Consider the following 23,497-nt stretch of genomic DNA (forward strand, 5'->3'; position numbering starts at 1 on the left):
GGTGGCCGCCTGGTCTGGTTGGGGTTGCACCTGGGAGATTCCTCGGTTGTTTTCGCAAGGTTGCTGGACAATGCATTGGATTGGCCAGCTAAGATTTTATGTTTAGCTGGCGAATCAAAACCGCGAATTCCATTATGTAGGGCTCCAATCGGAGGCGGCGAATCTTGCGATGGACATGCATTTGCATTTTCGACCGACAACGAAGACGAGACCGATATGACTGGCGTGGACTTGATCGTCGTGGGCCGACACGTGGTCCCGGTGGTGCCCGAAGGCGTCGTCCTTGAGAACCACGCGCTCGTCATCGCGAGCGGCGTCATCGTCGACATCCTTCCGGCGGACGACGCGCTGGCCAAGTACGCGGCGAAGGAGGTCGTGCGCCTCGACGAGCACATTTTGATGCCTGGCATGGTCAACGCGCACACGCACGCGTCCATGACGCTTCTTCGCGGCCTCGTACGCTCGCCACGTCATCGCCTTCTCGTCTCTGACCGACTTGATAGGCCGATGACAAGCCGCTCTGCAACTGGTTGATGGAAGACATCTTTCCGGCCGAGGGCAAGTTTGTCAGCGACGAGTTTGTCCGCGACGGGTACCACCATGCGATGCATCATCCTTTCTCATGCTGCGTGCAGGACGCTCCACTCGGCCGCCGAGATGCTTCGGTCGGGCACGACGTGCGCCAACGAAATGTACTTCTTCCCGGATGCGGCCATTCAGACGTTCGAGACCGTTGGCATGCGTGCGCTCGTGGGGCAGATCGCGATGGAGTTTCCGACCGCGTACGGCTCGGGCCCGGACGACTACTTCACCAAGGCCCGCGCCATGTTTGCCAAGCACAAGGACTCGAAGCTTGTACTGCGACCACCAGCCATGAGAATCAAGAGGAAGAGACTCACGTGTCTTGTTGCTGCATGTAGGTCAAGCTCAGCCTCTGCCCGCACGCGCCGTACACGGTCTCGGACGCGACGTTCGCCAAGGTCAAGGCCCTCTCGGACGAGTCCAACGTGCGCGTGCACCTCCACTTGCACGAGACCGAGGGCGAGTGCTGCGACAGCGAGACCAAGACGCCGTCGATGCTGTGCCACCAGAGCCCGGAAAAGTGCCGTCCGCTCCAGGTAGACAGATCGCCGCGTACTTTGATGAACGCGATGGCTCATGTGAGGCTGTAGAACATGCAGCGCCTCGGCATTTTGAACGACAAGCTCATTGCAGCGCACATGACGCAGCTCACGGACGCCGAGATTGACCAAGTGGCCGCCGCGGGCACGAGCGTCGCGCACTGCCCGTCGTCCAACCTCAAGCTCGCGTCGGGTATCTGCCGCGTCTCGGACCTCCTTGCCAAGGGCGTCAACGTTGCGATTGGCACGGATGGTGCGGCGAGCAACAACACGCTCAACATGTTTGCCGAGATGAAGCTGGCGGCGATCCTCGCCAAGGCCGAATCCAAAGAGTGCACGAGGTACTTTACACCAGTTCTTCGACATACTAGTACTGGCGACTCACGGACGATGTGTGGTGTAGCGTGCCGGCAGCGACTGCACTGCGCATGGCGACGCTCAACGGCGCCAAGGCGGTCGGCATGGACCACATCATCGGGTCCCTCGAAGTCGGCAAGGTGCGGAACATGGCGTCAACCTCGGGCATGTGATGTTCATGATGATGGACATGTAGCACGCCGATATCGTTGCCGTCGCCGCCGACTCCATCGAGATGCTTCCGATGTACAACGCGATTAGCCACCTCGTCTACGTCGCGGGCCGTGAGCAGTACGTTCCTCGAAGCGAGGCGAAGGAAAGGGTGTTGATACGGCGCTGTGTGTAGCGTCTCGGATGTCTGGGTCGCGGGCCAGCGTTTGTTGAAGGACCGGACGCTCACGACCATCGACGAGGCGGTCGTCAAGAGCCACTGCAAGAAGTGGTACAGCGCCATCAGCTCGCACCACGCCGAGATGCAACAGACCCAGTAAGTGGACTTGTGTGTGGCGTCTTCATCCAAAGTGTCTTGTGCGTCGGGTACTGGAGCAATCGTGTGAAACCCGCTTGTTTGTTTCCTGCGTATGACGTGGCACAACCACACGTCTTTACCACGTTACAAAAATACACACGCAGACTTGCAGAGTCCAGCATGGATACGTTGATAGCTGGGCAAACGAGGGAAGGTATGCCGGTGCGGAATGGCTTTGCAGTGAATGTGCCACTGCAGGATGTGACGGAGGTACACTGTTCGATCCCCAAAGGTCCAACATACAGAAATCTGGCCCGCAGATTTTTATTGTTTTCCAGCCTTTTGTGAAAACGACTGCAGACGATAGCAATGCTCGAGAAGACGACGTCGCTAGCCGAGGCATGCTAATGAGCATAGTGGTGCCTTGCTAGGACGCAAGCAGCGGAACGGTTCTCCAGGCCCCCGTGTAACTAGTTAGCGTGCACGCTAGCGTCCTTATTCTTGACACAGAGCTTTTGGTTCCGCCATCATACGCGAAGAGACGAGGCTGCAGCAGTAGACTGCTCAGTGTTATGACTACTCATCGTCATGCGTCCGAGACTGCAATACGGAGAAACCTGACGACCACCGTCGTCGACCGACTCGCATACGTAGCAACGGCGTCAGGTCCCGATGGTCGCTACACAAGCCTCCGCGCAGTCCAGATCTCGAACGCCGCACTGCACGATGGGTACGTCTGCTATACATCCCGGCGCCACCGCGTCCCAAGCCTCCGTAATGACGCTGCCTTCAGTACTCGCCGAGGCCATCCTCGACCTACTACACCTCAAACTGCCCATAGAAAAAATGCTCATGTATGCTTGTTCTCAAATCGCACTCGACGACTAAGCGCTGTGGCGCAGGACCTTGGAGCTGTCGAGTGCGCCAAAGCCGTCTTGGTCCTTGACCTTCTCCTTCTTTTGCTTGCGCTTGGCCATGCCGCCCGAGCAGAGACAGAGCTTGAGGAGGACCCAGTCGCGGCCCGTCGCGACCACAAACGCGATCGACCCGAGGAGGCGCGTGACGTTGAAGAGCGCGATAAATAAAAACAGGCTCGGCAAAAAGACGTTGGCGCCGACAAAGTAGATGCACGTCATGATGAGCAGCGCGTTCGAAATGAGCCAAAAGAGCAGCGTGTACGACCGGAACGAGTCGAAGCGGCGCTTGACCTGGTCCGCGACGACTGCGTCATGGCGCGCAGCTGCCTCGGCGGCCTTGCGCTGCGCAACGAGGTCGCTGTAGCCGCCCGACCCGAGGCGCTGGCCGCCACCTTTCAGTGGGCCGTGGCCCGCACTGTCGCCGAGGCCCTTTGTGCCCCAACTCAGATCTTGAATGTTGCAGAATGCGTAGATCATGAGGATGTTGATGGTCGTCGGCAGCATCACGAGGTACTGGACAAAGGTAAAGACGACGTGGTGGAGCTCGAAATGGAAGGCGGCCGCGATGAAGTAGACGCCAAAGGTCGCGGCGAGGAGCACAATGTTGAAGGGCGACATGCCGTTGTGCGACGAGAGCGAGCAGACCGAGAAGAAGACGGCCGTGATGACCACGACCGCGTAAAAGACCGAGAGGAACGTGTAGAGCCACTGGACGTGCTTGGGCTTGTTGCCAAGGCCAAAGACGATCTGCACCATGATCAAGAACGCGTAGACGATGTTGAAGATGGACATGGCCATCGAGTGGTGGTCGTCGTACCACTCTTCCGAGTCCCAGAAGGGCAATTTCGACTTCTTGAGCGTCGTAAAGACCACGTAGTACACCGAGAGGTAGAAGAAGCCGCACATGAACCAGCCAAAGAAGAGCTGGACGAGCAGCTGAAAGTACTGGATCATAAGCCCGGCTTTCGTCAAGATCGAGTGGTTCGTGTGCGAGTAGAGCCGGCCCCACTGCACGATCGAGTAGAGCATCGCAAAGAACGAGCCGTTGAGCCAGCGACGGCGCTGCGCCATCAAATCCACGAGCGTCGACGGCACGTCCGTGCGAGCGACCGCGTCCTTGATGTACTTGAGCTTCCACGCGCCATTCGTGCGCGCGAGGAGCTCAAAGCACAAAATACGGTCTTCGGCGAGGTACATGTTGCCATAGAACGGCCCGAGCTCGGCCATGTCGGTCGTGAGGCTCTTAAAGTACGCTTGGAGCGGCGCGCCCTTGATGGCCGCAAACCGGTAGGCTGAGAACGCACCGGGCAAGACCGAGACAAAGCCAAAGCACGACTCGGTCGCCTTGTCGAGGAGGTTCGACACCTTGTACTCAAAGTGCTGCGTCGCGATGACAAAGTTCCAGAGGTTCGGGATCGGCCGGCTCACGGCAATCTCGCCGCAGACGCCGCCAATGTCGGCCTTCATCTCGAGCGTCGCGAGGAGCTTGTACAAGGCGGCCTTTGTCGGCAGTGTCCCGACATCGAGGAGGATGTTGTACTCGGGGTCGACTTGGTTGCAAAAGGCGTTGAAGAACCAGAGGTGCGAGTTGAGCTTCCCCGCATTGTGCTCCTTGAGCGCATACACCATCTGCAGCGGCGGGTAGTCGGCGCCGATCGTCGAGTTGTTGCTCATGATGACGCTCTGCTTGTTGTGCGGGTCCTTGGCGAGACGCACCGTGCGTTCGAAAAGGTGCATTTGCGTGGCGGCGCCGGACGAGAAGATCGTCATCGCGTCCTCGTTGAAGACGCCAATTTCGCGCAGAAACGACGTCGCGGACGGGTTGGCCTTGGTGCGGCCGTCCGAGACGATGCACACGACGATGTTTTGCCAGGCGTCGTCGCCTTCGTAGCCCGGCAGCGCGTTCTTCTGGATGTACTTGACGTTGTTGCACACTTTTCGGAGCGTCTGCGCGAGCTCGGCGCCGTCTTCGTTGTACATGGTGATGACGAGCATCATGGTCGGCTTCCGGCCGCGCGTGACGCACTGCATGCGGTAGCCGTCGAGGGTAAAGTTGATCGGGTTGACCGTGGCTACGGGTGTGTAGCTGAGCTCGGCTGCTTCTTCGTAGTGCTCGCCGCCCTCGTACTCTTTCGTGAACGGAATTTGGATCCCGCGGCAGTTGCGCGATGGCAATGGGCCGGCCCGGCCGTTCTCGAGCCAGATCGAAAGCTCTTCGGCCCACCCAATGACCTCTTGCGACTTGGCCAAGAGCATTTGGCTCACATCGTCGTCGTTTTGCTCGGCCACGATGAGCAAGCACTCGCCGGCGTTCACAAAGCAGTTGATGGCCTCGCTGTAGAACATGTCGTACTCGGCGCGGACGCCACGCTCAATGTAGCGGAAGGCGTCGACGGTCGTAACGCAGTCGTTGTCATTGCGGACGTGGCTACCCACGCGCGTCGAGCGCACGGACGGCCGGCGCGCGATCGCGGGCAGACCCGTGCTCAGTTGGCTGCTCACCATCGTCGTCCTAGCGTGGTCAGTTGGCGAATAAGCTGCGAAAGACGGTGTTGTTACTACACATGTGAGGGCCGGTGCTGGTGCCACCGCCTGTCGAGCTATAAAATAATACATACAAACATACAGTCAAGAACCACCGATGCAATTAAAATTTGGCGAGAAATTTTGAATTTCCCACCACATGGCGCGTCAATGTGTGTTTTTCGTTTTTCACAGCACGTTGCGTTAGCACTGCCACTGTCGGGAGGCAGCACTTCTCGTCACAAACAAGGTCGTGCCGCCACCTTGTTCATCCTCGTCGTACCGCGTACTGCAGTACGTCGTTGTCACCGTGTATACCAAATCGGGCTGTTTGATGACAGCGACTGGCGACAGGGCCAATTCGAAGAAGCCAGTGATCGAATATCAGCCGGTGGGATCTCTTTTGCACGCCCACATACACGCACGTGTGTTTCTTCGCTTCAAGGGATCGAAGGCGACCTGCGCCCCTCGGCCTACACACCTAGGTACCGGTACCGTTTGACGCCAAGCGTGCATGCTGCCCTTGACACTACAGCACGTGCTGTACCTGTATGGCCTCCGCTTATTGACCTAGTGTACGGACGCGGCTTTGAACTGTGAAAACACACACACCCATTTCCCACGTGTGAATCTCTTCGGGTGGTGTGTAACGCAGGGTGGAATGTATTTTTTCTCAGTCGCATGAATTTGCGCCGGTCGCGATACAATTTCCAAGCCTATTTGCGATCCTTTAAAAAAGTGCAAGCGCCCCGTGCGATCGTGACCGGATACCCATCGTATCCGGATCAATCGTTCTGGCCGGATACACTCGCACATTATCCGGACGCTCGTGGATCTGCCATGGCGACCGTGACACTGCGCCTGGGGCAGGAGCAGCTCAAGCCCTTTGTGAGCGCGATCACATGCGTGAGCAAGGCCGGTAAGGAGATCAGCCTCGAGTGCGACGCCGAGACCATCACGCTCCGCGCGCTCAACGATGCGCACTCGGCGTCGGCCGAAATCACCTTTGACAGCGGCTTTCTCGACGGCTACACGCCGCCGTCGCTCGCCGGCGACGGCCGCCCGACCGCGCTCGTCAAGTGCACGACCATGGCGAGCACGTGGCAGTCAGTCTTCCGTTCGCTCAAGAATGTGCTCTCGATGGAGATTGAGCTTGAGGTCGACGACGGCGACAATGGCGGTGGCCACGACGCGGTCGACGCCTCTGTGATTGTGTTTCGCCTTTGCTGCGACAAGCGCATCACCAAGACGCACCGCATCAAGACTACTGACACGCAAACGCTGCGTCCCATCTTCGACAAGGCGTCGTCGCCGAGCCGGTACGTCGCAATGTAGTTGCAGTGCGAGCTGACGCGTCCGTAGCATCAAGATGCGCCCTTTCCACCTTACGACGCTCCTACAGCACATTCATGGCACGGACGAAGTGAGCATGACATGCGGGAAGGACCAAGTCCGGTTCGAGAGCTACTACACCAACCCGCTCGACGGTACGAAGACGACGTCGCTCCAACATCGTCCACGCAAAGTCTCGTGTGCTGTAGTCAAGAAGCACGTGCACACCGAGACGACGGTCGACACGGCCGAGTTTATCGCCTACCTCTTCGAGCCTGGCGAGGATCCGTTGAACGAAGCGGTTGTTCAGCTCATTTTTTGCCTCAAGGAAATTCGGGTACCGGCCGACGCGATAGAAGAAGCGGTCATCGTCTTGTAGGCGCTGCTCGCTTACTGCGACGCGTGCGGCCTCGCCGAGCTCGTTTTGTACTTTAGCGACGGCGGCAGGTACTACCATAGTCAACAGTATAATGTCTGGCATCTCACTACTAGTACGGCTGTAGTCCGATCTTGCTCTCGACCGAGTCGGTGGCGACTGCGTCGTACGGTGCTCAAATCGTCTTGTCGACGGTCGCGACACTTCACGCCGGGCCGACCCAAGACGCCGGCCCGTACGCGCGTCCATTGACTAGCATGTTGCGTTGCTTATGCCCACTAGGTCGCAAGAAGCCGAGTACGAGCACGCTGCCAGGGCAAAAAAGCAGAAGCGGTCGTCGGCCTAAGAAGCATAAGATTTCAAATTCGACTTGTGTTGGCGAATGGGCCACGTCCATCGGTGACGCGACCTTTGCTGTAAAGATACCGAGATTCGCCATGCCAAGCGCCGCGCTGCTGCTGGAAGAAGCCTTTGGCAAGCACATGCTGACGGGCGCCGCCGAGTGGCGCGAGGTCCCGGACGTTGTTCGCTCGTCCTTGTATGTGCTCCAAAAAGTTCTTTTGCATCTCGATGCGCGGCTGTCGCGCTGCGAGACGGACAAACCGTCGTCGTCGGCTCTTCTCGCAACGCTGCAGAAGTCATTGCGCGGCGTCGAAGCCGACTGCCAGGGCCTCGTGACAAGCACGGTCACCGCGGCGACGGCACCGCTGGAGGCAAGCGTCGCCCGGCTCAAGAAAGCTGTCGCCCATCGGCTTCAGACACAGCAAGGTCAACGTCACGATGACATGTCGTCGTCCGCGACCTCACATTGCACTTGCGAATAGAAGCGACGCAGGCACTGACGACCCAAATCCAAGAGCTACAGGCGCACGCACGTACCGCACTTGCACGGGGGCTTGCGTGTGACAGCGTCTTGTAGGCGAGGCCGATGATGCGTACAAGCACAAGCTCAACGAGCTCGGGCGACGCGCCGCGACGCACGCCGGCAGCCTCGCCCACTACGACTTGCTCGAGGTAGTCTATCAACGACATGGGGGTATGCTGCTGCTAATGATGGAGCGCTAGAAGCTCGAGATGCGCTGCAAGACGCTGGAGCGACAGTTCGCGTTGCATGCATCACAAGCGAGGCCCGTTGAGCCGCGGACAAGCGACGTTCAGGCGACGCCGACAAACGATACTCCCTTGGACGAGCCCGTGGCCGACCTTGCGCTAGAAGCAGCGAACGACGACCAAGCTTGCGATGTCGTCTTGGCGCCACCAGTGCGCTTGCTGACGCTACGGGAAAAGCGAGAAGCATCACGCCTCCGATTCGAAGAAGCGGCGCGCCGACAGAAAGCACGCTGGGCAACCCAACGCGACAAGACAAGTAGACGCTTAGTCATTTGAGCTACGAATACATTGTCGAGCGAAGGTAGAGACAGTCGGCTAATGGAATGCTCGGATCTTTCTGCTGCAGCGACACGAGCATGGCGTGGGCGGCCGCCACGGCCGACACAAAAGCGGACGCGTCGTCCTTCGAGGCCTCGTAGATGCGCAGTCGCGCGCCTTGCCAAAGAAGCGACGTCGCAGTCTGCGTAAGGGCCGTCGCGGTGCCAATGAGCCCGAGAACCCACGTCATCAAGGTCGCAGGGTCGTCGACGCCAAAGGTTCGCTCTGGAGCATTCTGGAATGCGAGCGTAAACGTGAGATCGTGGCTGTCTACGCTCCTTGGTACGCATGCTGCATGCCTCCATCACGGCGAGAGTGCGTACATGGATCGGTGCCGACGGTGATGTGCACGAGAGCTCGCGTCAGAAGCGCGTCGTCGCCCATGTGAAGGACGGCGCCGTCGGTCGAGAGGCGCAGAAGCTCGGTTGCTTGGGCAGAGGACGAATCGGTGCGCAGCGCAGCGCCTTGCTTGCACGCGACAAGACTTGTGAGGTAGAACCGCTAGCCCAGCGTGAGGGGTCGCCAGCCAACATGGTCTACTTGGAAGGCGGCGACGCGCATGGGCAGATCCTTGGCTTCGCCAACAAGCATCTAATTAAAGCGCTGTGGACTTGCCTGTCAAGCGCTGGCGGTACATGGAAGTAGGCGCTGGCGCGGCGCGGGTGCAGCGGGATGGCCATCGCACCGCTTCGTTGCAGATCTCGGCCTGTCCTTGCCAAGCAGGCTGAAAATCGGATACACACTATTTAAAATAAGTATTTTGGAGATGTTTCTACACACTATTTCTTGGCATTGTCCTAAAGATAGGATGCATGCCTAGTCTCAGGGCACCATGTGGATGTTCGAGCTCAGTGTTTATCCGGAGCTGCAATTGGGGCGAGTATGGACTCGGACAGCAGTGGCGCCGAGAGCAGCAGCAGCTCCGACACGCTCCTCGTGAAGAAGCAGCGGCTTCAGCAAGGGGGGTCCCTCGTCAAGAAGGTGCTTACCATGTCTACCTCAGTCTCGCTGGACGCCTGCGAGGCCTGCGAGTCGGCGATTCGAGGCGACCAATCGTCCGTTGCCTGCGCCGGCCCGTGCTGCCGCAAGTTCCACAGCGACTGCCTGCCCAGCGACGCGAGCGTAAGCAGACCCTGGACGTGCGTCGACTGTCGGTCTCACAGCCACCGATGCTTTGCGTGCCAGCCCTTACTGGGCCCTGCGCCCATGAAACTGGTGCCTGCCACGGACACGACGCCCGTCGCCTGCCGCGCCGCGGGCTGCGGCAAGTTCTACCACATCACATGCGTCAAGAAGCTCTCGCTTACACGTGTGCTGGACGACAATGGGTTCATCTGCCCGCTGCACACGTGCGCCAAGTGCGAAGGCAGCCACGCCGCGTCCACGCATGCGATCCAGTGCATGCGCTGCCCCAAGGCGTACCACACCTCGTGCGTGCCCTCGACAGGTAGGACCCTCCTCGCATCGATCAGTCGTTCCACCAAGCGCATGGACATAGGCGTGCAGCGACTGCATGGCACGGCCCGCGTCGTCTGCGTAACGCATCTCAAAGCGACGACGATAAGCGACGAGCCGCGCCGTCCTCGCATGTCGATCTCGTCTGTCGACTCGGCCAACGACGGCGTCTCGGACGCGAGCGAAGCCGAGTGGCCCAAGTCCCGCGATGACAAGAAGGCCAAGAAGACCGACAAGAAGAAGAAGAAGAAGAAGAAGCTCAAGAAAGAAAAGAAGCGCGCGCGGTCGAGCGACGAAGCCGACGTGCCGCCGCCGCCAAGTGCCCAGCCGCCGCCACCGCCGCCGCCGACCGAGGTTCCGACCAAAGCGCCAGCCAAAGTCCAGCTCAACATTACGATCCCCGAGACGCCACTGCTGCTGTCGACCGAGGACAACAGCGTCGGTCCAAAGGAGACTGTGACGGGCCGTGACAAGTCGAGAAAGAAGAAGAAGAAGCGACCGAGTAGCACCCGCCAGAGTGCGCTTGACGAGTCGATCGACGAGATGGACGAGCCGGAAGAGGCCAAGTGGGTCCAGTGCGACTCGTGCCGCAAGTGGCGTACGGTGCCGCAGCACCTCGACTTGGACGCGATGCCCGAAAAATGGTACTGCAAGATGAACCACTGGGCCAAAGCCTATGCATCGTGCGACGTCCCGGAAGAGGTCATTGAGCCCAAGAAGAAGAAGCAAAAGCTCGACCATGTGGCGACACTGCCGGTCGCGACGAGCATGGCCATGCCCATGGTGGACAAGGACAAGGTAGACGATGATGGACGCTGCTAACATCTGATCTCTCTTTTGACTAGAAACCATCCAAGAAGGAGCAGCGCGCGTCGAGTAGTCAAGCCACAAGCATGAGCAGTAGTGCGGCGACAGCGTCGTCGGTCGTACCGAGCAGTGCCAAGGCGCAAACCAAGGACGTCAAGTGGGTTCAGTGCGACAACGTCAACTGCGGCAAGTGGCGCGTCGTGGCCCAAGCCATCGACGAAGCGTCGTTACCAAGCAAATGGTTTTGCCACCTCAATACGTGGGCCCCCGACCTTGCGAACTGCCACGCTGAGAACCCTCCCGAAGTCGACTCGGTGCTGATGAACAAGAAGGCGCCTAAGCCCAAGCGCTCGACCAAAGAGTCGGCGCGGAGCCCTCGCAGCACAATTGTCCTTGCCACGGAATTGGTGGAAGCGGCGCTACCGACGGAGGAGGCGCCGGCCGCAGCCGCCCCACCGCCCGCCCCCGTCGCTATCGCCTCGACCAAGACAAGCATCAGCGAGAAGAAGCAAAAGGTATCTCAAAAATCGAATCTCAACGCTCACTTTCTTGGCGCTTGATAGGTCAAGAAAGCCGTGCTCGAGTGGGCGCAATGTGAAAAGTGCAACAAGTGGCGCAAACTGCCGCACCACGTCAAATCGTCAACGCTGCCCGACAAGTGGTATTGCTCGATGAACCACTGGAACATTGCGTACGCTTTGCATTGCATTTTTGGGGAGAATATGACAATACATCGATGACTAGACTTGCGAGCTGCAGCGTGCCCGAAGAAGCCGACAACGACCCGTTCATGGACCACGTTGTGGACCCGCGCCAAGGCTGGTACGGCGCAGTCAGTGGTCGCACCAAGCGCGGCAAGCTCAGCTACCGCGAACTCCTCTACGGCGGCAACGGCCATTTGCGAAAAAGTAGCTGGTTCCCGATTCTCACATAGCACTCATGGCCCATGATAGCGTACACGGAAGAGTCGTCGACGCTCTCGTTTGAATACGAAGGCAAGACCTTCTACCGCGACGACCAGTACCGCAAGAGCTCCATGTACCAGCCGCGCGAGCCGCCCGAGTTTCCATCCGACGCCAAGCTGGCCGTGGTCTCGCCGCCCGCGCCCGCGCTCACATTTGACGAGATGGCAACGTGTCAGCAAGAAATCTTCCGCGTTCTCCACGACGTTCACGCGTCCTACTCGACCCTCGACATTGTGCTCGCGCTCAACAGCGACGGCGCGGCCACCATATACTCGTACCCGCTGGTGCAGAGCTGCCTCCAGACCATGCTCACCTCTGGTGTCATTGAGAGTGCGACCGAAGACGCGATTGTCAAGGTGACGATGCCGCTGCAGATCAGCACGTATGCGCGTGCGTACTATGTCACTGGCGAAAACAACCACGACGTGCGCAGCTGGGACGAGCGGAGGCCGCACGCGCACGTCAAGTACCGTCGCAAACTCGTGTCGCGGCCACCGCTCAAGCTCGCCAAGCCGTGGAAACAGCAGGGGTTTACGGGCTTTCCCACCCCATCGAGTTAGTAGTATATGCACCGTTTCAGCTATGTGTGTCGCTACCACGCATGCAGCGCCTTGAGAATGTCCTACGAACGCCATGTTGGAGATCCGGGACGCTCTGCATTGGAGACCCTACCCCGCGTCGTTTGGTCATGCGCGCGTCGCGCTCGACAGTCATTTGCACTTGGCGGCGCAGTACCGACTGCAGGACGGTCTCGACACTGCGTTTGGGGACATGCATCGGCAACTCCAAACTCAGGTTGACGAGGACGTCGACGGCTCGCGACGCCGGCGCACTGGCCTCGTCCGTCGTTGTCGCCGGTTCGCGGTTGGACGCGAGTGCCGATTTCGCCGGTGCCCGCCGCCGCTGCGTGATCACAGACGGTCGCTTGAGCTTGCCGTCGACCGACGACGGCGTTATGCCCCGGCGATGGAGAAAGGCCGTGTAGTACTCGGACGCCTACGACAACCCGTCAGCGGCTTGGCTTCCGCAGCGACCTTGTCTCGACCGTATGGCGTCCGACGAGCGGGCAGTACACTTCGAGAAGCCCGGGCGTCGTAAAGAGGCCGAGCACGGCGCGGTTGTCCGAGACACTTTTCGCAGGCACCCAAATATGGTCGCTGACGATGCACCACGGAGCAGCATTTTGCTCGAGGGCGTCACCGAGGCCGAGGCTGCCGATGAGCACACCGGACCGCATGTCGTAGACAGTGATGGCACCGTCTTCGGCGGTCGCAAAGAGCTAAGGACATCGAATGGTTCCTTCTGGCAAAGACGAGGACGTACGATCGGAAGGTCCTGGAGGCCGTGGATCGTAGTGAACGGGTGCGTCCCATCGAGGACGCGGAGGAGCGAGGCGGGTTTGGTTTTGCCGTCGCCTCTACTCGGTACCGAGCACACGTCGTGTTGAAGCCCGAGCACATAGGCCTGACGCGATCTGTCTTGATACATTCTTGATACAAACGGACGCTACCGAGGGCGGCGGCAGCATGTCGGCGCGGGCCATGAGGTCGTAAAAATGGAGCTCGTTGGCTGTCGAGAGACTCGCGACGAACTCTGTCTTGTGCACAAAGAGGGCCGTGACGGGCGCGCTATGGCAGCCGAGCGCTACACAAAGGTGTTATCGCTGGCCAAAGAGCGTAGCAAGTTGCACACCACAGTACTCGACTCGGAGGTGGAGGTGCCAGACAAGCAAGGACCCGTTGGCCAAGCCAAGGACGAGTAGCGTATGGCTCGGGCCCGCCACGGCGCACGTGATGGGCGCTGCCACCACCACATGGGTACTCGGCGCGGCGTCCTTCCCGGCGAGTACATCAAAAACGAGGCACTTGTGCTGGCTTGCGACGCCGAGCTGCCACGTGCCCATGTCGCCAAGAAGAAACGCCACGTACAAATACGGCGCGTACGGCTCGGTCGGCACGACTACTACGTCGACTTCGACTTCCTTGCCTTTGCCCTTGTGTGCCTAGTCGTCGTTGGTGGTAAGATGGTGTGCATGTGAATCTGCACCTTGTCGTGCTTGGTGGTCGCGGCCGGCTCGGTGATTACGGGTTTGAGGACGGGAGCGATGTTGTAGACGCTAGGGTCGACCTCGAGAAGACAGTCTTTTGTATGGTCGAGCGCGATCGGCGGCGTCGGTGGCAGCGTCGACGGAAGGCTGCTCATCGCATAGACAAAGACTGCTCCATGGACCAAGACGACGGCGGCAAAGGCAAAGTCATCCGAAAAGTGCACTCGCGCGATCACGTCCGACGTTAAGAGCTTGGAGCGCAGCACAAGCGCGCCGTTGCAGACGCAGTAGATGTACAGAAGGCTCTCAACGTTGTCGAAGACGGGGTCGACTACCTCGGGCTCACTTGTCGTCGTCGTCGTTGTGGCAGCGCGCCGGCGTCCCCAGACGGCGAAAAATGACTGCCGTGTCGCCCCTACATGCCACGATGGGCGTCATGCCAGTGACTCGTGGGCAGCTACCGAGCTGGAACGGACGGAGCGGTGACGAGATGCCGTCGATCGCAAAGAGATCGGGTGCGACCTTGGTCTTTGGCACGAGGACCGACCCGGTGCCGGCCTCGAGCACTTCAACCACGTTGGCCTCGTGCAAAAGCGCAAGCAGCTCGTGATCCGCACTGCCGACAAACGTAATGGGGCTTGGGCCGAGCTCCATTGACGTCGCGGGGAGGCAGAGCCGGGCTTTGGCTTCTTTTTCCTGCAGATCCGCGTTCATCTCGCCTTGTTCGAGCTTGAATGCCATCGTCGACGTGATTGCTGCCCACGCGCCTACCATACCGTGTTCAAATATGTACAATATACATTCATCTACGGTCGACAATATCTTCTTCGAGGATCTTGAGTAACATGCGGAAGGGCTGCGGCAGGGTCGGAAACACCAGGTCCGGGTCCACGTGGTCGACCGGCGTCAGAACGTCGACAAACTGCGTAAACGCAGAGATCGAGATGAGTCCCGCGGGGGAGCAAAAGACGCCCAAGAGCTCTCGCTCGTCGTTTGTCAAGTGTACCTAGCATCATTCAACTATTGAGGCAACTAACTAATGGCCTGTTGTACGCTGTGAGCGGCGAGGAGCTGGAAAAATGGCGCTTGCGGAATCCAGTCCTTGTCCTTATGCAGCTCGGGGGCATCCTAAAACCATGATCCACCCTTCTTTGCCCATCGATTCGTACGAGAAAGACGGTGTCGAGCGGCACGTGCAAGCAGTCGGCGCTACCAGACGAGTCATGATCGCGTGCCAGTCATGACGCGTACCGGAGGCGAGCTTTGAGCTCCTTGCGCGCCTGGGCTTCGAGCGCGGCCTTGGCTCTACCGCTACCCCGTTAGCTCTCGTGGACGAGGCGCGACGACGCACGCCATCGCGAATGGTCGCGGCCTTTTGAAAATGGTACGTTGGCTGAAGTTATCGCGGTTTCACCAGGCCCAAGATGGACGCGGCCAACGACAGCACGTACAGCAAGGCGCTACGCCGTGGCCGCCACCCACGGTCCTTTAACCGCACCGACACGTGTCAAATGTGGTCGACTTTGTACGTCTCCTTAGCTTTGTGCTGTAATAACAAGCTCTGTAGAAAACACTCGAGCTCCCGCGTCTCGAGCGTCAAGACGGGCCAAGGCCTTGGCAACATCGTTGCCAAGGAGATCGAGGTACAGCCCAATGCCTTATGGTCGTTTACGGTGCCACTAGGCGCTGCAGAGCGAGAGCCCAACATCCGAGAAAGCGACGCGGATGACTCTAAAAGGTGCTCGACCGAACGATCCTCGGTGTGGACGTCATGTATCTGTATGCGTAGACGTCAAGTCGACGCCCAACCTCTTGAGCCCGAAAGAGAGGCGAAGCGAGAAGCGCCCAGCCAAGAAGAAGCACAGCACGCATGAAGACGTTATCAAGCGGCTGCAGGCGCTGGGGTCGGGGAGCGCGATGGCGGCCACCCCGAATACCACCACCAACAATACCAATACCAACAACAACAACGTGTCGGCAACCACGATGGCAGCCATGGACGTCGATGCAACCAAGTTGCGCCAAGACTTTAGCTCGCAGAAAGACGCCCGCGTCTACTACGGTTCGACGGCAGCTTTGGAGCTCTTCAACGGCGACATGCTCATGGTCCCGTCAAGTCAGATACCCCTGGAGGTTGGATAAGAATGCGTGATTTAGGTGTCGGTGGCCGATGGGTCCGTGTGCGTCCAGCCCCTCGAGCGCCTCAAGAACCAGCTCAAGGGCTGCCGGGACAAGCTCCTGTTTACGCTCATCAACATGAATGAGCTTCGCAGTGCCAACCCAATTCGGTTTGGCGACAGTGTCTGGCTGCAAATTAGCGTCGGGACGGGCGACACCTCGTGGGAGCAAGGCTTGTTCACATAGCAGTAAAATCAGTTCTTACTCGCGTGTAGGCGGCGTACTCGGCGCCAAGGTCCGCAAAGCGCCCGACCTCCAAACGCTTTCGCTCACACACGTTGAGAAAGACCCTATTGATGCGCCTCCAGAAGCCGCGCCCGACGAAGTGCTCCTCAATGTTGGGTATCCCGTGCCCGTCCGCGCCTACTTGCCCAAGGTATGTTGTGTATCAATCTATCAAGGTGTTGCGTACCGGTCTGTAGACGCGTGACGACTCTACCGACTCGCAGATCGACGATATGCAAGCTCGGCTACGCAATAAGACGTCGCGCATGGTCGGTCGCTGGATCGTGCGGTCCGCTGTCGTTCGACCCAAAGGCAAAGATGTACAATATTCAAATATTCAAATACGAAAGGCAAGTACGATGGACTGACGTAGGACTTTGTCAACAATGACGACGAAATCTACCTGGAACAAGACTGGTTCTACCTCGGCGCCGATTTGGAGGCGACCGAAAAGAGTCAGACGGCGGTCTTGCGCCAGCTACCGCCGACCAAAACCACCAAAGTCGGCGAATATGTTGTCGAGCGCCGTGCCGCGTGGAAAGTGCGGCTCGTCGACTCGTCCAAAGGCGGTCTCGGGCTCAGCCTCGTGCAGCAGCAGATGGAGCGGCTTCTTTTCAAAGCCAAGACGCAGCTCAAAGCGTCCGAGAAGATGCGCGACGGTGGGGTCGCCCACGTGCTCTCGTGCTCTATCGCTTGCTCTTTGTAGGCCAACTGCGACACTATGGCCCCGACTTGAACGGCGGCCAAGGCTTCTCCAAGCAGCTGCGGCGCCACATCCAAAACGTGACGGCCGAGTGCGACGACGAGTATTTTGCCCACCAAAACGACCGGGTATCCTACGTGCTATCCAATATACAATCCTACTCGACGCTTGTAGTTGCGCCAACTGGACGTGTACTTTGAAGACAAGATGGCAGCCATGGACAAGACGGACCGGAAGCGCGCGCCGCTCTCGCCGCTCGCATCGAGCCTCCGGTTTTCCGCGTCCGTACCCAACTTGAGCTCGTGCAAGGACTCGATTGGGCTTCACGCGCCGGCGACCGAGTCGACCGTGCCACCGTCGACCGAGGTATCATGCGCGAAAGTTTGATACATTGATGTTGAAACATTGATAGAAAATCTGCAACCTGTGCGTCGCGTACGCCCGCGTCGGGTTTGACTTGTGCACACACAACCACGAAGTCGCGCACTGCGTCGCGCTCGGGGCGCCATTGCCCTCCAAGTCGAGTGAGCCATCGTCGGGCGAGATGCTCAAAGCTCGTCTCTCGGAGCGGTAGGCGAAGCGTTGCCTATCGATTTCTCAATGTGGACATACATAGACACATGAGCACGTCGGATGGCGCCTTGCGCGCCGCCAAGGCCGCCGAGGCCGCGGAGTTGCGCGAACGCGGCCGTATCATGCGGTATCGCTTTCACGACGCGAGAGTTATCTAAAATGGACGATACATGTCCACATTAGGCTGCTCTCGGAGCAAGACGACCGTCTCGTCAACGTCATCAAGTACACGGAGCAGCGCGCGCACCTCGCAGCGATTGCAACACACTCGACCGACAACGACGACGACGCGCCGTCGTACTTTTCAACCAAGCGGTCGCGCGTCCGGCGACGTCTCACGTCTATGATCAGCGACACGGGCCCGCGACGCAAGTCGACGCTTAAGTCGACGGTGCTGGCCGAGACGGTCCGGTCCCACGACGATGACGACGACGATTCGACCGGCGGCGACGCCAACGACAACACCGACGACGACGACGACGACGATGACGACGGCGACGAGCTCTCAGACGACGACGACGAGAACCCGGACGACGACGACGATTTCATCACGGAAGCCGAGATCCAGACGCTCGACTATATCAACGTCGAGAAGGCCACGGCGCTGTACGCCAACGATGAAAAAGCGATGCTAGCGATGCTCCACGGGTTCGCCGACCTCGCCGAACACCGGCTCGTACCGCAGCTCCAAGACGCGCTCACCGCAAAACACAAGGCGTGCTTGCTCGAGACCTCGGACTTTTTGGCGCGGGTACGAATGGTAGTCACTATGTTGACGATCGTGGGTGTGTCGCTAGGCGTCCGAGTTTGTCATGGCGCGCCGAATACAAGTGCACGTCATGAGCTTGATCCAAAGGTCTCCCTGTCTATCTACCTTGTTTCAACGATGTGTAGCGTCGCGACGAGCAATGTCGACGACTTTTCCAGCATCGCGCCGGTCGTCGAACAACTCTTGCGCGAGGTCGATGGCACGATCCGCTTCATTCGCGCCCACAAGCCCCATGGCCGAAGCGGCGAAGTCATGTAGCGTCATCTTCCAAATGCATCAATGTGTCGAGTGCACGCATGTTGCTGGGATTACGATGACGTGCGATGGGGTCGTCGCTGGTGCGCCGACGAAGTCGCTGCGAATAATGATACTCCTCGCGTGTGTCCATCCTCCTTGGTTGTGCCCAAGTAGCGACCGTGCTGTTGGCGCGCAATCGGCTCGTCGTCGCCAGAGGAGCAAGTTCGATTCACATTTGGGCGGCTTGCCTGCTAGTTGCGACCTGAATTCGGATTTCCGCACCTGAATCGAGGTGCGGAAAGCCGGCTCTAGTGCAGAATGTTGGTCCAGATCAGAAGTGCGCATGATTGGTCATTTCCAAAAGGTACGAAGCATCAACATGGGCGTGCCGCTGCTGCAAGACGCGGCCCCGGCGCTTGCGGTCGCCGTTGTGTCGCTGGTCTTGTACGTCGGCTTCCGCGCACCGTCCGTGCGCGTCCTCTTCTTCAGCGCCATGGCCTACATCAAGGGCGTGCCCATTGTGTGGATCGACGCACCAGCGCTCGCGGCGAAAGCACTCAAAGCCTCGTCGTCCAAAGGCATCTTTCTCGAGCGCATCTTGTCCGAGCCCGCATGGCTGCCTGTGATCTCCCTCGAGTCGGTCGATGATCCGTTGTGGAGCAGCATGAAGAACAATCTGACGTTGCTCTTGAAGGCGCTGCCATCGGCTTCGGCACTCGAAAGCATCACAGCACGCATCACCGACACGTACCTCGCCGAGCACGAGATTCTGGACTCGAACAGCGTCGTGTACATAACGGTCGCTGCGTTCTACGAGTGGATCTTTGCCAAGGCGTTCCCAGACGACGCGAATTTTGTGTGCGACTCGACGTGGGAGTGGCGCAAGGAGCTAGCGCTCAAGGGCAAGGCCAATGTCGCGCTCAAGCAACGCGTTGTCGACTGGATCATTGGCGAAGTCAAGGCAACGCCGGCGATCTACAATCTATTTGGTGCCAAGTGGGAAGAGCCGGCGTACTTTTCGCTCTTGCTGCAACCCTTCTTCCTCTCGCCCGCAATCAACGTCTCGGACGTCGCCGTCACCATGGGCTCGCTCGTGCACTGTCACGGTCTCGTCGATGAGAGCATCTCGGATCTGATCAACAAGGCGCTCGACATGGCGCATCCGTTTGTGATTGTCGAGCGCTTCCTCGAGCACGGCCTTGCGGCGGACGACGTTACGATTGCACCGGGGACTCACGTCTTTATCCCGATGGACATTATGACAAGCGACAACACCATTCGGTTCGGCGCCGGTGCACGCAAGTGCCCGGGCCAACACCAAGGCATGGCGCTCATGCTTGGCCTCTTTCAGCGACATGTGCTCCTGAGCCCCAAGTTCCAGCCGGCACTCCACCACAAGTACTCGGGGCGCGACCAAGACGGTCAAGAAACACTGCCCGAGCTGCTGTATCAAGTCGCTTTGATCGTGTCTGTCTTTTGGACGGCGCTCAAGCACCGCTTTTTATAATTTTTCAAGGAACGAGAAGCACCGCATGGTGCCACGTTATCCGTATATGCGATCTGGCGACTGGTCACGTCACCTATACTGCCACACTTCTCAAAGCTGTTTGGCCTATCTTGCGCGTGGTTTGGCCGTACAAGAGTTCTAAAGATCTATCTGTGGTTTTGCGTGGACGAGACAAGAATCATCTGTCGGGCATGAGCGGGTTATCGAGACACGTGTTTGGCCAAGGGTCACTAAGAAATGCATTTTGTAGACCCTTGGTTGGCGAGCCGTGAAGAAGCTGTGGCCCACTTAACCCGTGCCTAACGCACACAGGGCTACGGCAGCTAGGAAAGAGTGTGCAGTGTACACCATAATGGACGGCTTTGCATTGCATGTCGCCCACGTAACTGGCCTGGACGTATCGCCCCACGACTACCGTTTGTCGTAAGCCAACCGGTCTACACCTCTCTCTCTGAACAGCAGATGGTCTCCCGAGTGCTGATACATCCACGAACAGCAGCACAAAGAATACAAATATATATGTACTCAAACAATTTACTCAAACCCAAGCCGCTGACGAACAGCGCGTAGCAAGACACGCCAGATGACAGCGCCTTGATAGAGCAGCTCGGGCAGCGTCTCGAGGCCGTCTTGGTCGCGGCCCGAGTACTTGTGATGCAGCGCCGGCTGGAACTTGGGACTCGTAATCACTTCGCGCTGGAAGAGGCCGAGCATGAGCGCCATGCCCTGGAACTGCCCCGGGCACTTGCGAATGCCAGCGCCAAAGCGCATCGCGCTGTCGCTCGTCATGTTGTCAATAGGTACAAAGACGTGCGTACCGGGGGCAATGACCACTGCGTCGTCCACGACCAGACCGTGTTCGAGGTAGCGTTCAATGATGATAAAGGGATGGGCCATGTCGATGGCCTTGTGGATGAGATCGGTCGGCGCTGTCTCTGCTTCGCCGCGGCGCACGAGCAATCCGACAGTGACCGCAATGTCCGAAATATTGATCGACGGCGAGAGAAAGAATGGCTGCAAAATGAGCGAAAAGTACTCGGGGTCGCGCCAGTTTTCGCCAAAGAGGTCGTAGATCAGTGGCGTCGCCTCAATGTGCGCGATCGTCCAGTCGACAAAGCGGTTCTTGAGCGCCATATCGCCTTTGCCCTTGAGCGCGATCTCCATCCTCCATGCGTTGGTCGCGTCGACGATCCAGTCGGCGTCGTCCTTGGGCAGCGGCCGCGCAAAAATCCACTCGAAAAGCGATGCAATCGAAATGTGCACCACCCCCCGCGCGCAGAGAACGTCGTGGGACGCGACGTAGTTGGTCGTGACGGTCGATGTGATCTGCTGCAGGTCCTGGGACGACGGCAGTTGCTTCATGAGAACGACGAGGTTGGCCTTCATGCGGCTCCAGCGCGGGTCGTCGATCGACTCGATCGAGATGGCAGGCAGCCACGCGGGCTCGGAGAATTCGTGCTCGATGAAGACGCCTTTGTTGGTCGACGCCTTGAAGACCTTAGCAGCGAGCGCGGGCGAGTCCACCCAGACAACCGGCACACCCTTGAGGAACGCGAGCGTGTTGAGGATCACCTTGCGGAGCGACGGCGCGCGAAAGCCGACGTAAAAGAGCGCCGACGCCACGACGACGCCGAGCGCGAGTCCGACTTGGTAGGCCATTGTGCAACGAGCTGGCAAGAATGCAAATGAACATGAAAGCAACGGCCGTGCCCTTTCGCTGCACGAGAAGGTGGCTGCCGTCCACCAGCCGCTCGAGTGAACGCCACCGGCTGGGCGCAAGCGAGAGCAGCATTCAACACCAAATGATCCGACACACGAGAGCGCAGGGATGAGTCGTGCGTTACGTCCAAGGCTGGACAGGTGCTACCCTTTCCCTCGGATGAACGACCGGCCCTTTACAGACGTTTCGACAGCCAGTTTGTCCATGTCTAGAACATAAACACGCAAAGACGACGCTCTCTTTCATAGCCGCGCTTTGGATCCACGGCTTCCTCGGCCTTTACCGCGGGCATGTGCAACACACTGAGGAAGGCTGCATAGACTTGGTCTACATTGGACTTCAAGTACATGCATGATCGTTTTGCTGCGATATTCGAATGGTGGGTGCATCGCGCTGCCAGTGCAGAGGAGCACTACAGCCACACCCGGTTCTGGCAATGTCGATAGCGCGTTTCCATTTCGCAAGCATGTCAAGACGACGGATTCTCATACAGCATCAACAAGATCTTTGTTTCAGAGTGCGCAACGTGTTTGAGCTATAGCATCGGCCAGATGTCCTGTAAGGATGAATGTCAGCGCAGAGAACGAAGTCACTTGGTGTACGAAGCGGCGTGGAGTCCCGTCGAATCGCAACGTGTAGAAACGCGGTTGGTTTAGCAACTTGCAGTTTTGCGGTGGAGTCACGCGTTCATCAGCAGATCGGATTCGATTCGGAGGGTTCCTTCTTCGCCGCTCGCAAATTTATTGATAATCTTTGGACGAGCTCAACATGTGATGCGCAAACATGTGATTTTGCGCAGCATTTAGCAGTCAACGTTTTTACCCTCCAAAGAGTCAACAAGTCGCTCGAAACATCGCACAAGTTTGGAAAAGCGCTGACAACCAGCGGAACGCAGCGAAAGCGGTCCGACCATCGCACCTTCGGAACCGTTGGTGTGAACTCATGACCAGATTGGCGGTCGCCAGGTCCAATGATGCGGCATCCGTTGCCGGCAAGTGTCGAGCGAGGTGCTAGGTTAGCGGTATTTGCTACTACAATAGTACGTGTGTGCATTTTGAAAAAAATAGGCGGTTGTGGCGTATCGTTCATCGCACCGTTGGGTGCGAGAAGGTCCATACCGCAGGCGGGCCTCAACGTACTAGTTAGTACTGGATAAGCTCTTGTTCTCATCGGTGGGTATGCTTCGTTTTGGCAGCTGAAAGGATTTGTGTTCCTCATCATCGCGAGCGACAAGCACACCGCAGTGCGGCGAACCGCCTCGGTTAAAAGAGCCAAGCGCTCATGCATCGAAGGTTCTGGTGTAGTGTAGTACAGTACTGCGAGGGCTCTATAACACAGTTGATGACGTTGACAAGGTGTGCAATCGCCAGGGTACCGGTACATGGATGTGGTGCGTCCCTTCGCAGGGCATCCTGGGTTGGCTTGAGCCAGGCAGTGAACCTCAGGTGCCTCGAGCTCGCCCATGTCCTCTCGTTTGTACGGTCACTGCTCGCTGCTCGCTCTGGCTGGTTAGGATACTAGTCCACCAAATAGAAATGATTTGCATACGTGCATGACAGAGTACTGCGTGAACGTCGCCAGCGCAGCACTTTGAGAAGCCTGACAACGGATTTACCGGAAATAGTATGCATATATGCTACATGAAATAATATTACCTAGTGTCATGAAATAGTGTATTTAAACACTAGTTTGGGGTTGAAGCCGCTGCAACGTTGAATGCGGGAGCGATATGAAATAGTGTATGGCTTCGAAATTATTTTTAAAATTATATACCCAAGCAGGTGCGTG

The 23,497-nt window shown here is 58.3% G+C and overlaps 10 protein-coding genes across 10 annotated transcripts; 6 read left to right on the forward strand and 4 right to left on the reverse strand.

The window, feature by feature from the left end:
* The first annotated feature begins 187 nt into the window (after positions 1-187).
* SDRG_08435 (hypothetical protein) lies at positions 188-2,125 on the forward strand. Its single transcript, XM_008614323.1, has 8 exons — positions 188-456; positions 504-592; positions 636-855; positions 921-1,118; positions 1,173-1,462; positions 1,525-1,618; positions 1,675-1,769; positions 1,825-2,125. The coding sequence occupies exons 1-8, from the start codon at positions 217-219 to the stop codon at positions 1,967-1,969; spliced, it is 1,371 nt and encodes a 456-aa protein (XP_008612545.1). The 5' UTR covers positions 188-216; the 3' UTR covers positions 1,970-2,125.
* Positions 2,126-2,779: 654 nt separating this feature from the next.
* Positions 2,780-5,443, reverse strand: SDRG_08436 (hypothetical protein). Its single transcript, XM_008614324.1, has one exon. It carries the CDS (start codon positions 5,367-5,369, stop codon positions 2,832-2,834), a length of 2,538 nt encoding a protein of 845 aa, XP_008612546.1. The 5' UTR covers positions 5,370-5,443; the 3' UTR covers positions 2,780-2,831.
* A 784-nt stretch (positions 5,444-6,227) lies between these two features.
* Positions 6,228-7,441, forward strand: SDRG_08437 (hypothetical protein; the record flags this gene model as incomplete). The annotated part of the gene is made up of 6 exons (XM_008614325.1): positions 6,228-6,706; positions 6,750-6,874; positions 6,929-7,056; positions 7,099-7,166; positions 7,223-7,330; positions 7,378-7,441. The coding sequence occupies 6 exons, from the start codon at positions 6,228-6,230 to the stop codon at positions 7,439-7,441; spliced, it is 972 nt and encodes a 323-aa protein (XP_008612547.1).
* Positions 7,442-7,532: 91 nt separating this feature from the next.
* SDRG_08438 (hypothetical protein) lies at positions 7,533-8,231 on the forward strand (the record flags this gene model as incomplete). Its single annotated transcript, XM_008614326.1, has 5 exons — positions 7,533-7,863; positions 7,920-7,970; positions 8,015-8,109; positions 8,161-8,195; positions 8,219-8,231. 5 exons carry the CDS (start codon positions 7,533-7,535, stop codon positions 8,229-8,231), a joined length of 525 nt encoding a protein of 174 aa, XP_008612548.1.
* Positions 8,232-8,482: 251 nt separating this feature from the next.
* On the reverse strand, positions 8,483-9,203 carry SDRG_08439 (hypothetical protein; the record flags this gene model as incomplete). Its single annotated transcript, XM_008614327.1, has 4 exons — positions 8,483-8,793; positions 8,847-9,024; positions 9,064-9,114; positions 9,159-9,203. 4 exons carry the CDS (start codon positions 9,201-9,203, stop codon positions 8,483-8,485), a joined length of 585 nt encoding a protein of 194 aa, XP_008612549.1.
* Positions 9,204-9,405: 202 nt separating this feature from the next.
* SDRG_08440 (hypothetical protein) lies at positions 9,406-12,310 on the forward strand (the record flags this gene model as incomplete). Its single annotated transcript, XM_008614328.1, has 6 exons — positions 9,406-9,970; positions 10,022-10,776; positions 10,824-11,300; positions 11,349-11,476; positions 11,530-11,693; positions 11,739-12,310. 6 exons carry the CDS (start codon positions 9,406-9,408, stop codon positions 12,308-12,310), a joined length of 2,661 nt encoding a protein of 886 aa, XP_008612550.1.
* Positions 12,311-12,342: 32 nt separating this feature from the next.
* Positions 12,343-15,153, reverse strand: SDRG_08441 (hypothetical protein; the record flags this gene model as incomplete). The annotated part of the gene is made up of 13 exons (XM_008614329.1): positions 12,343-12,372; positions 12,423-12,746; positions 12,796-13,029; positions 13,074-13,214; positions 13,261-13,394; positions 13,443-13,752; positions 13,797-14,212; positions 14,259-14,564; positions 14,608-14,803; positions 14,851-14,925; positions 14,967-15,006; positions 15,049-15,102; positions 15,149-15,153. 13 exons carry the CDS (start codon positions 15,151-15,153, stop codon positions 12,343-12,345), a joined length of 2,265 nt encoding a protein of 754 aa, XP_008612551.1.
* A 47-nt stretch (positions 15,154-15,200) lies between these two features.
* SDRG_08442 (hypothetical protein) lies at positions 15,201-18,637 on the forward strand. The gene is made up of 15 exons (XM_008614330.1): positions 15,201-15,322; positions 15,365-15,440; positions 15,481-15,535; positions 15,587-15,903; positions 15,955-16,147; positions 16,191-16,351; positions 16,398-16,520; positions 16,574-16,859; positions 16,907-17,031; positions 17,078-17,269; positions 17,316-17,473; positions 17,520-17,603; positions 17,660-18,227; positions 18,274-18,332; positions 18,371-18,637. Exons 1-15 carry the CDS (start codon positions 15,222-15,224, stop codon positions 18,501-18,503), a joined length of 2,631 nt encoding a protein of 876 aa, XP_008612552.1. The 5' UTR covers positions 15,201-15,221; the 3' UTR covers positions 18,504-18,637.
* A 213-nt stretch (positions 18,638-18,850) lies between these two features.
* On the forward strand, positions 18,851-20,156 carry SDRG_08443 (hypothetical protein). The gene has a single exon (XM_008614331.1). The coding sequence runs from the start codon at positions 18,862-18,864 to the stop codon at positions 19,987-19,989; it is 1,128 nt and encodes a 375-aa protein (XP_008612553.1). The 5' UTR covers positions 18,851-18,861; the 3' UTR covers positions 19,990-20,156.
* Positions 20,157-20,523: 367 nt separating this feature from the next.
* SDRG_08444 (hypothetical protein) lies at positions 20,524-21,745 on the reverse strand (the record flags this gene model as incomplete). Its single annotated transcript, XM_008614332.1, has 1 exon — positions 20,524-21,745. Exon 1 carries the CDS (start codon positions 21,646-21,648, stop codon positions 20,524-20,526), a length of 1,125 nt encoding a protein of 374 aa, XP_008612554.1. The 5' UTR covers positions 21,649-21,745.
* Between the last annotated feature and the right edge of the window lie 1,752 nt (positions 21,746-23,497).

The sequence above is a fragment of the Saprolegnia diclina genome (genome assembly GCF_000281045.1).
Source record: "Saprolegnia diclina VS20 unplaced genomic scaffold supercont1.25, whole genome shotgun sequence".
NCBI lineage: Eukaryota > Oomycota > Saprolegniomycetes > Saprolegniales > Saprolegniaceae > Saprolegnia > Saprolegnia diclina.

Excerpts from the sequence above, each read along its gene's own strand:
- SDRG_08435 (XM_008614323.1), top strand. The coding sequence starts at position 217 with ATGACTGGCGTGGACTTGATCGTCGTGGGCCGACACGTGGTCCCGGTG. Across the intron at positions 457-503 it reads TGACGCTTCTTCGCGGCCTC|GCCGATGACAAGCCGCTCTG; the intron begins GTACGCTCGCCA and ends CCGACTTGATAG. Across the intron at positions 1,619-1,674 it reads GGTCCCTCGAAGTCGGCAAG|CACGCCGATATCGTTGCCGT; the intron begins GTGCGGAACATG and ends ATGGACATGTAG.
- SDRG_08436 (XM_008614324.1), bottom strand. The coding sequence starts at position 5,369 with ATGGTGAGCAGCCAACTGAGCACGGGTCTGCCCGCGATCGCGCGCCGG.
- SDRG_08442 (XM_008614330.1), top strand. The coding sequence starts at position 15,222 with ATGGACGCGGCCAACGACAGCACGTACAGCAAGGCGCTACGCCGTGGC. Across the intron at positions 17,032-17,077 it reads TTGCCCACCAAAACGACCGG|TTGCGCCAACTGGACGTGTA; the intron begins GTATCCTACGTG and ends CGACGCTTGTAG. Across the intron at positions 18,333-18,370 it reads GTCATGAGCTTGATCCAAAG|CGTCGCGACGAGCAATGTCG; the intron begins GTCTCCCTGTCT and ends AACGATGTGTAG.
- SDRG_08443 (XM_008614331.1), top strand. The coding sequence starts at position 18,862 with ATGGGCGTGCCGCTGCTGCAAGACGCGGCCCCGGCGCTTGCGGTCGCC.